Source organism: Engystomops pustulosus, chromosome 9 (assembly GCF_040894005.1).
Source record: "Engystomops pustulosus chromosome 9, aEngPut4.maternal, whole genome shotgun sequence".
NCBI classification, from domain to species: Eukaryota; Metazoa; Chordata; class Amphibia; order Anura; family Leptodactylidae; genus Engystomops; species Engystomops pustulosus.
This window is the reverse complement of record NC_092419.1, coordinates 45,585,283-45,596,808: the sequence shown is the minus strand read 5'-3', so window position 1 is coordinate 45,596,808 and position 11,526 is coordinate 45,585,283. Positions and strand designations below refer to the sequence as shown.

Genomic DNA, 11,526 nt, shown 5'->3' with positions numbered 1-11,526 from the left:
CACACACCAGTATGTCAGTGTGCTTGGTACACAATGCTGGTGGTAGATGTCCTTTAAGCTCACCCTAGTGGCCAGCATCTAAAACACATGCAGACTTAGCTGAGGGGAGCATTTATGTGTATCAGGGGTCAGAAAGATTTGTTTTCAACCAAAATGTGTGTTTATTTAATCACCGTGGAAAATTGAGTGGCCCCTTTAAAAGGCATTTAATTAAAAGGGGGATATCCGCTTTAAGGATTTTACTAAATAGCTGGCACTGGAATCCCACTGAATGGCTGAACATCTGTGATAAAGCAATACTTGCCCCTTCTATGAAGAAGTTAAAGAACTGCCATACAGATGTGGGGATATCCCATTGGTGAATCTCAGATCCTTCATTCACACTCCTCTTTCTGTAATGTCTTTATAAGGTATTATAACTGCAAAATAAAAGCAATAAAGCCTCCGTATGGTTATTCTGCTGAAGACCTCCGCCCACTGTCAGACCCCGCACATTTGTATATCTAAGCTTCTTATGGAAAGTCAATATCCTGTTATTTGTAAATATGCAGTTGTGTTATATGGGATCAGAAATACAATAATTCGGGGGAAGCCACACATTGTACATAGGTATAATACGGGTTATGTAGAATAATAAAATGCCATATTATTATCCTCACTACTGACATTGCTCATATTCCCCAGACTTGCTATTGACAGACATGTGGAGTAACAACATCACAGCAATATATGTAATTACAGAAGCGCCGCAGCGGTCCACACTTGTTTCTATGGTAACCAATGCTTTGGATGAATTTCATTTATTCCAAACATGTCTGCCACACTACAGCAGCAGTCAGGTCAAAGGTTGTACGGGGAGCTGACAATTTTCGCAAAAAACATTTCAACATTTTTTTTTTGATCAGTGCATGATAAAGGAGTAAGAGTCACGAAAATTAAAAGATCACAAACAATTTCTGATTCCACAATTAGCATCTGAAGTGTCAGAATAGTTTCTGACCCAAATGGAATCTGCTGAAGAATTTGAAGAAGCTTCTATGAATCAAATATTTGATTATTTTCTCATCTTTACTTCATTGTAAATTATTTATTTTTATTTTAGCACAATAATACCCAAGGAAACAATGGAAATTTTGGAACAGGATTCCAGAGTGAAGATTAAATCTACTGCCAGGATGCAGGATTGTAAACCAAGCACATACTGGTGAGTGCGGTCTTCAGCAGGATCTGCTCTTCTTTAAGCTTCCGATGCCTTAGTTTTTAAGAAAAAAAGGCTTTAAAAATTATGCAAAGAGCCAGAGCCCTTCAGGTTTATTTGCATAATTCTAAAACTGTTTTGTTTGTAAAAACCATGACATTAAAGGGGTTGTCCGAGTTCTTGAAAAAAAGCTAAAAGTGGCCGGGACAGGGCTGCTTAAAAAAAATAAAGATGTACTTACCTTCTGGTGCCCTCCGGTATCTACTCCGGTCCGGGCGCCATGTAAACAAACATGGCCGCCGGAGCAGCGCTGGACTCAGTTCCGGCCGGACCCGACAACCTTCCGGCCCCCATACACAATGCTGTGTATAGGGATGGATAGGCATACCCGGCCACGGCCAGCTGGAAGCTGAATCCAGCGCTGCTCCGGCGGCCATGTTTGTTTACATGGCGCCCGGACTGGAGTGACAGCAGCGCTGGATACGGGAGGGCACCAGAAGGTAAGTACATCTTTATTTTTTTTAAGCAGCCCTGTCCCGGCCACTTTTAGCTTTTTTTCAAGAACTCGGACAACCCCTTTAAAAGCTAAAAGAAGAACAGATCCTGCCAGAGGGAGCACACACCAGTATGTTAGTGTGTTTGGTTTACAAACCTTCATCCTGGTGGTAGATATCCTTTAAAGGATAGTCTGATAGGACTCCAACTCGAGAGAAAGTGAGAATCCTGATTACTCCACCCACACATTGTGATTGACAGCTCTATCTGCATCGCTGTATACAACAGGCTGTCAATCATTGTGTGTATGAAGCCCTTTTGAGCTTAGTGATCTCTGGCCCACATCATGACAAGTTCTGTTAGGATCTTCTCAACTCAATTCTTCTTCCTCTATCATATTTCATAGCAAAATCATATTCTCTCAAATAATATGAGAGTATTTTATTGTTTTATTTTAAGTTTATAGGTGCACTTAACCCTCATAATTATAGCTATTTGTTTTTGTATGATTCTGTAGATAGGCGGTCAGTTTTACACTACATTTACCTACAGACTTGTTTACCTCAGCTCCTGGCCCACAATATCTGTAGAACAACCCCCAGCATGGGGCATAATCATGTCTACCAGAGGGGCGTTCAGACTCCATCCAGCACCAGGACACAGAGGGAACTGTGATATCTACACCCCATATATCTTCACCCCTTCGGAATATAATATCTGTTTAGTTGACTATGACTCTACAGCTTTTCCCCCTTGACAAGAGTCTCTGATGAAGGCCAAGCAACCCCTTTACCAAATCCAAACCCTTGTTGAAGACAATCATGACATGAGAGAGAGAGAGAGAACCCAACCGGTTTCCAGTAAAATATGAAGAAATGCACTGCACATTTTTATGCATGCATCCCAAAAGTCTGGTTAACAATCAAGCTAAAACTTCTAAAAAAGTTACATCCACTAATCCACTAGATACTTGAATCCTAACTACGGCTATGCCTATGGTTTTTTTCTTTTAACATCAATAAAAAGCTTTGCTGTACATCTTAGATGACAAAACAAATGGTAGCTAAGGCCCACGCTTCAATATGGAACCCACAACCCCTTGCTCTGCAATGGGCGGAGGAGTCCATGTGGCAGCTTAGGGGTTAATATGCTAAAAAAACGCACCACAAGTGATGAATAATTCTCGAAGGTCATGCATGTGCTGTATACATTAAGCAAGAAATCATTGGCTTCAAGCTGCGCTATATTACAACATGATACATTGAAACAGTTTGGCTCAACCCTTCTGGAATTCACCAGCATTTTTAATATTAGAATCAGTGCCCTTCAATGCTGTGATCAGTAAAAAATATCCTAATGGGCGGTAAGGAGGAGAGGAGACACAAGCACTTAATAAAAGAATAATTTTGCCAATAATAAATTAAGACGATTAATAAAAAAAGGCTGTGGGTATATACAATTTGGATTAATTTGGTCACCTTATTAATGGGGGGTCTTTACAAAATATGGCACATACAAATGACTAATATCCTAAATGGCTTTTAGTATAGCATGCATTGGTATCAGTATTATATAGCCAATGTCTTCAGGACGAGTGATCCCCTACAGGTTATAAAAGTAAGAATAACAAATGTGGGTCAGTAGAATACAATAATAATCCTAATATCATTCATTCTCAACACCTCTTTACAACCAATGTTCCTCATATTCCCAGTTCCTTATACTTGACCTCATTAAATACATCCCTGCACTTCGAACATCCAATAAGTCCATCAGTATCATTTATCAAAAGTACATGTCAAAAGAATCCAAGTATAAAAATGTTCCTGCTAATAGTCTTTATACATAGATTAAAAAAACAAGACACATATCGTGTAGTATCCAGGAATTGGGGTGATACTGAGTATTTCCAGGGCAGATATCATTGAAATTTCAAGTCTTTTGTATCTAGATCCAGTGGGACATATACACAGGTCTACAGAGTTCTCTATTTCATTATCATCAATGTGGAGACAGTTCTAAACCTTTTCGGCCCTGTACCGATTTCTTAACCCCTTGCGCCACAATCTTACATCCCTGTGTAAATTATAGCACAATTTGTGCACCAAAAACACGGACCCTGTGCCAATATTGATAAATGCCCCCTATGTGTTGTTATCGAGACACAGGGTCTCCAAGAGATGAAACAAGCGGAGACCTCTCTCCAGTTTTGCCATGGCTTTACCGCTAAACCGTGCCAAAACCGATGAAATTCATGCATGTGACATTTTTTGGAAATAAATTAACAACTTAGGATAAAACAAAAATCTGTGTGAAAATTGTAGCCTGCAGCAACCTCTGATTACTGAGCTATCTAGTAGGAATGTGAGTGGTAATGCCTCATGCATCTCGAAAGGGACGTCCTGACCTGCGGTTGCCATTTAGAGTTCTGGCACTATTTCTAACTTGGATTTGCACAGACCTAGGGCTCAAACACACCCCCTTGCTTGTTCTGGAAATCCGGTACCATACACCAACCAGAATTCACAGACCAAACACTGGTCCTGGTGTCATCGTTATATTTTATGCAAGAAAACCTGCAAAACTGCAAAACCTACAAACGCAATGCAAGCGCCCGGGAACAAGGCTCATTCCGATCACATATCCCGATCACTTCCATGAAAATGCATGCGATTGGTAATCAGCACCCAGTGTTTTGTATTGTTTAACCGCAAGACACCGGGTGCTGGTTACCGTTTACATACGTTTCATGAAAACGCAAATGTGATCGACCTAAACTCCATCCCTGGGTGCAGCCCAGGGGAGGAGCTTAGATCACACGTGGCCACACACCGTGAGCTCTATGGATCATTCTAGAAGTACTGCTTTCAGAATAGCACATAAATGGCCTTTGGATGTGGTCACATGTACCGCTTTGATTCTGTTTTGAAGCGCAATGAAAGCACATATATAGAAACGCATATGCAATCGCTGTGACTGCACCCTTTGGCATGTACTGGACCTTCTACCTAATCTCCTTAGGTGTGCACAACAGAACCTCAAAAAACCATGTGGCCTCAGGATCTATAACTAGTACATTGATAGACTTTAAAGCCAATTCTTTAAATACTCATTCAGTGCTGACATTTACTTCCCCAGCAACCTCTAAGGCATTGGTACACAGTCCCCAGACTACTAATAGCTTCTGCTGGAGCCTGGAATGGAACATCCACAGGTGGCTTAAATCTGCACCCATGAACCCCACTATATTCCCCTAATTCTGTGCAGGTTTCCTAGTACTTACATTCAATTCCTTGTGTCACTTGTCTCGTGAAGGACACCAAATCGCTAACAGTGCAATATATCTCCTAAACATTCTTGTAGAGAAGACTCACAGGACAGGACACAACGTACAATAATTACGGCACAGAGCAAACATGAGAACACTCCAGAACAGAAAGTGGGACGTCAACTAAGATGGTATCAAGTGCTTCTAGTATTCCAAGAAACCTTATGTATGCATAAGATGCATGTATGGTCACATTTGTAAGCTCGCTGTATTCATTTAACCTTTACCATTGCACCAATGTATCAGGGCTATATAAAGTGGTTCTGTGCTTTTAATGATCCTACTCTTGGAATTTCATATTACATGTGGTTTGATTATGTATAGGTCAGGGTAAAAAAATGGTAATTGTGCACTAAATTCACATTGTATGACCCCAGTTATTTGTCTTTAAATGCCCAATCATATTGATCAAATCTGCTTATGAATCCATATCAATGCTAAAGCCATGGCCAAATAATACTGAAACGTCAATGGTTAAAAACTATTAAGCAGATAATTAGATCACTACATCAATTGTCCTATGGGACACTGCAAAGACAAGCAATCTAATTACTCTGTAACCGCTTCCATGCTGGAACTTTTCACTAGCAATGGACAGTGCAGTCACACGTACCACTTTGAGTCCATTTAGAAGTGGAAATGCATGCGATCGCTAGCCAGCAGCCGGTGTCTTGTATTGTTTAAATGCAAGACACCACTTACTGGTTACCGATTGCATGTGTTTCCATAGAAATGCATATATTATTGGGACGTGGCCCTTGTGCTTTGATTCCGCTTCTAAACTGAATCAAAGCGGTACGTGTGACCGCACCCTCAGTCTTGATACATAATCGCATAATGCTTGCAGGATTTAATGGACTGAACCTAGAATCACTAAACCGAACGGACATGAGTTCAATTCAGTCATTCTAGGTTTGTTCTGGTAAATCCTACAAGTGCACTTAGGGAGTTTGTCGGAGCAAACTCGCTCATGGGCATCAGGCTTCAGGCAGAGTCAGATGGTGTAAGGCCGGGGACACACGTAGCATTATCAACAGGATTCTCCACAATAAAATTGCCAGCAACAATAGGGAATGAGTACAATCTATAAAAAAAACTGCAACATGCTCCAGATTTTGAGTGTGGAATTCACCCTTAACAATGAAAATGTTGCCACAAAATTGCAGCTGAAAGCTGCAGCAGGGGCCAGATTTTATTTAGATAACTCTTGCTGCAGCGTGTCCGGTGTCCTGGCCTAAGACTGTACTATGGATTGTACTCTACATTGGCTATTGTAAATTTGGATTTACTATGGGTCTGTGCTGTCATAACTGATAAAATTAATCCGCTTAGATCAACCCCAGGTCATTTTAATCCATTCTACTATTCGGATGACCTTATTTGGCTTTACATAAACCAAGAAGTTCACGCACACAGGCTAATAAAACGCCCTATGTCGAATTATATGAAAAATCACAAATATCAGTATAAAGCATAATTATGTTTCAAAAATTGACTTTTTTGTAAGGTAAAATGTACTGGAGTCAAACATTACAAATACAGATGAAAATTTTTTTTTTAAATGTTGAAAAAACCCATAATTTTTTTCACTAGAATCTGCAAAAATTGAAAACAAGTGTATAAAATGTGTTCCAGATAAACAACAGTCCCGCACTAAATGTTCTAGAAAGGTTACAAAAACATTCTAATCGATAAGCAGAAAAAAAATCATAGTGTTTTCAGGAGTGACTGTGATTGTGGCAAATATGATCCATGAAGAATCTGCTATGTTTAGACGGGGAGGCCCGGCTCGTATATGTTGGCAATGGAAGTCTATGACTATGGATGATACAAAATGCTTAGGTAAGCAACTTCTGCTGTCCTAGAAATAATCCATTATTCAGTCAATGCAGTGCATTCTCTAGGGGTATATTCACACGTAGTAGAGTTGTTGTATGTCTGTGCTGGCTGCTGCTGAGCAAACCACATTACAATCGGTTGAACCAATTTCCAGATGCCGAAATTTTTGCAACAAATTGTTTTTGCAGATATTTACCCTGACACTGAGATATATGGGCAAGCAGTTCAAGGTGTGCACAAGTTGTTGACTGAAATTCAATTAAAATATGAAGGTCAGGTCAACCAAACTCATTAGACTTGTCCAACCACAGTAGGAACCGGCCACCTACTGGAGCAGTACACCACACCCTGCCTACTAGCAAGTCGCAGTGTAGCATAGATCATATAATGGACCTTATGGATATGTACCCTGCTTTAATTCATATGGCAATAAGGCACTGGTAGCAACATCCACAGTTAGGCACATGCTACTACTAACCAAATGGCAGGTTATTGAGAAGCACCAGATGTACAATATCAATGGAGGCAGTTTTTGCTTCTGGTTTTATGTGTTAAATTGAAGTTCTTGGCAAACCCACTCTTTATAGTCGACTAAACCTATATGCAGATCTGGAGTATACATTTTGTATGAGGCTTTCATCAGATACATTAGGTATATGGTTAATGTAACCAAATTAGACACATGGTTATTAACTGAATATACATTATCCAAAAAGATTTCAAATGATGTTATCGAATGTGAACGGCCTCATTCTAACATCTCAATTCCATAGTCTGGATTGATGGAATCTTAAAGGGATTTACCTACTATGTAAAGCCATTATCCATAGGATTTCTGTTCAGTCCTGTGTTGTTTTCATTATGCTACAATCTCCATCTAAATTATCCTAAGTTATATAAATATTTAAGCAGCCAATGCATATTCTCAGTTTCTGAGTACCTTCTATGCAAAATCCACCAATATTTGGAGTTTCACGTCCTGTATTGCAGGTCTGTATATAAATTCTGACTGTAGATGTGGATTAGCATGAACTATTACCATTGCATAGGGTTTGGTAGTATTTGGAGCTTGATCAATACTCCCTATAGTAATTTTATGCTACAAAACTAGTAATATAAAAGGCAAATGAAACAATGTAAGTGTCTGGTTGTAATAAACATGATTAATAACGCTGAGATTTGTGTCCTATTATGCTGAGTTTTTTGCCATCTGCTGCTGAAGTGGGGAGTCGGTGTTGGTTGGGGATAGACTTGAATATAGATCTAATAATATGTGACAGAGGCAGAACCATTGTAAGGAAGGGGACTAGAACGTAAGGAGGCCATCTGGTGCCCGGGTCAGTCCCTCCCTGAACTGTATTAGGAAATATTTTCCGCTTATTATTTTGACATCCCAAATCTGACATCTGTGTAAATATTAAAATGGTAATAATTGTTCATTATATCCAGTTCAAAGACAGGTGAACCAGAAGGAGGGGTATGAGGTTTTTGTTTATTTTTCCACTGAAAACTGATTGGAATGCTCATACAAAACAGTGACCAAAATTTGTTACAAGAAGGTAGTAGAGAAAATGTAATCAAATTGTTATCTAAATCTTGAGGCTAGGGGTGAATCTTTAGAATAAGGAACATTGCTAAGACTAGACGTAAAAGCCCACTTGTCATTGAGAAACGGGAGTTGAGTTCTTCTTACAGAATGTAAAAGGGGAATCTTGGTTATCAATATAAAAACATACAAAATGATCCACAACATACTCTCAACATGTCCTAGTACACCCAACATGCGCCTGGACTCATCATTAGATAATGATGGAAGTCACAACAGCTGGTGATGGCTGCCATATTTTACAGCCATTAGGAGCGCCATGTTTGGTACTAAGGTCAACTCAAGAATGACACACATGCATACGGTACATAATTTTGAAGCCTGCTTCATCACTATAAAACAGTTGGTTATCCCTGTCAGGTTGGGTCACATGTAATTCATGACACAAACTATAAATCACATAAAAATAAAAATAACAGTGAAAGCTGTAATAGGATCCTTTAAAAAGCACCAAAGTGCCGGTCTGTTCTTCTGTATGAACCTCCTCATGGGTTATTCGATACATTGCTGCTCTTTACATGGAGTCTCCAAGAGAATCAGAGTCATCCAGGGACAGGGGAAGGTACAGATCCTGTATGAAGAAGAACGGCATTTGTTAACTTCAAAGAAAACACAAAATCTAAAATAAGTCATTCGTTAAAGGGTCATTCGCCGGTGACAAGTAAACTAAACATATTGCTATGTAGGTGAAGTACCCTCCATCATCAGCAAACGTCTTTTAAAAAAAATCGAAGGCCTGAATACAGAAAAATCTCTATTTTTTCTAATTTAAATTAATATTTCAGTGCACTGTGGGCATGGCCGGGGGTCCAGTGCACCATCTTTGCTGTCAATCAAGGTCCACTGCACTAGAAACACCTATGGTAAACCAAAACGTGCATTCACATAAAAATAAACATTTCACTGCATTCAGGCAACAGATTTTTCAGGAAGTTGACAGATATATAATACTATACGATATAATATACAAAGTATTTAATATTTCTATAAGGGATTTGTTAGCTGATTGCAAACCTGCAGAGTGTGTTACGTATTAATCCTGGAGATCTGTGCAACAATACTTTTATGTTTGTTGTAAATAGCAGCAGAACGGTGAAATAATACATTTCAGATTGTAGCTGGACTGGGACCACTCATGGACTGGGTACACTGGTGTATGAGACCTCTTCAGTGGACACAGTTCAGCTTTTCCTCACTGCTATAAGTCACTGCTGTAAAAGGCTTTTGTTTGAACACTACAGAAGTTACTCAAGTGGGAGGGGCTGTGTTTTGTTCAGTGAAGAGATCGCACACAACAGTCCACTAAAGTGCTCCAACTCTGCCTCCAATCTTGTAATATAAGTGCATTAGTCACATTCCTGCAGCTACCAACAACACATACAAAGGTATGAATACACAGATCTCTACTACCCAATACTGGTCAAAACTGCTGACAGATTACCTTTAATCTGCTAAAGTAGCCTATCACGAGGGTACTGAGCTTATGCACTTCAAATCAAATTTCAGCACTGCCACCTTCTCTTTATATGGCTTTGCATGTCAGTGAAGGAGATCTGAACTGGTGCACTACTTCTCCCCACATGACGAATTTATGTAAAACATGTATTTTTCCTCATTCTTTCCTCTCTAAAATTTCAGTAAAAAAAGAAATTTGAAGATTTTTTGCATTAATTAGGAGAAGAAACATAATACCTTGTGCTTACGAAGACTTCCAGGGCTAGTTGGGGTGGAGATTGGAGACTGCTTGGATTTAGGTGTAGATAATTGACTGCTGGAAGTTCCATTAGCTGTTAAGAAAAAAAACACCTTAATAATATAACACATAGAGGATAGAGGCAGAAAACAAGAAGATTAAGCAGAAGAGTGATCGTACAGATATGGGTCAAAACCAAGAGGGCAATGTAATAAAGAATCAAGAGACAAACGGATGGTCAGAAGACAATCAAGTGCCAATAGATCAAGGAATACAGAAGTCCGGAAAATGCTTGCATACGCCAAAAGAGTTTTATAGCAAGCACTGGGAAGTGGGCAGACAATCTTCTTATGAGATCCCAGAGAGTTATTGGACTGGTCCCTTGACATCTAGACAAACAAATCTGTCCATCACATCTAGTTGCAGCTCAGAACAAAGTCAACAGGAGACAGATGGGTGGGGTGGAAAGGAAATCAACTGAGGCAGGCAGGAGTGAAATAAGGCAGCATTCAGACTAGTGCAGGACAGAATGTGAACTAAGTACAAAATCACAGTCAGCAGCACATCTTCTGCTGTACTTTATTGGCAGGGGATGGTGCTGAAGCCCAAACGGGTACATTTTACACTCAGCATACTGTCCTCACAATAAAAAGTTTAATACTTAAGCACAGTAAAACATACTTCAACTCCATCAACAGACAACATACATTGGGAAAGATTAAACAGGCTTTATGCACTAAATGTATTGATTAATTCTCACAAAATTGCATTTTGCACAACATATGGGGGTGGGGGAATTCAACAATGTGTCTCAGGTTTCGCCAGCCTATAGCTTGAAAACTATAGTCTTTTGCTGCACCAGATTTATCACTTTGATGATGAATTCTGGTGCAGCATAAGACTGTCGGTTCGTACTTTAGACCTACATTGGTTGGTCTAAATAGTGCGGCCGAATTTTTGGCGCACGAACGATTTCCTGCAAGTTACACCCCTTTCTCACGAGTACATGCCCCTTTCCTGAAGACCACGCCCCGTTAGTCGGAAAAGTGCCAAGAAATGGTCTAAATGTGGTTGAAGGCATTTTAGAAATTTCCTCCATGGTGTTTACCGCCAAATGGTGGTCATTTATAAAAGGTCTTGTGCAAAAATTATACGTTTTGTATTGTTTTTGCGATTTCATTTTTGCTTTTGTTATTTTGTTTTTGTGAACTCAATTTCTCAATTTATAAACTACTTGCACACTATAGCCAAGCATCAGAACCCAAGAGTATGCAAATATTGAATTAAAAGACAGAAATAAAAATTTGCATATTATAGACATCTTTAGACACTTATTTTTTCCTTTGTTCAAAAGAAAGCGTTTGGTT

General features: G+C 39.4%; 1 protein-coding gene across 2 annotated transcripts in view; it reads right to left on the bottom strand.

The window, feature by feature from the left end:
* Window positions 1-1,760: 1,760 nt before the first annotated feature.
* DCX (doublecortin) overlaps window positions 1,761-11,526 on the bottom strand; it is a 97,907-nt gene continuing 88,141 nt past the window's right edge. For both annotated transcript variants that reach the window (XM_072124667.1, XM_072124666.1), the window contains exons 6-7: window positions 10,159-10,253; window positions 1,761-9,037 (exon numbers count right to left, since the gene is read on the bottom strand). In XM_072124667.1, the coding sequence (XP_071980768.1) occupies window positions 8,981-9,037; window positions 10,159-10,253 (152 nt within the window). In that variant the 3' untranslated portion in view covers window positions 1,761-8,980. The remainder of the gene's footprint in view (window positions 9,038-10,158; window positions 10,254-11,526) is intronic.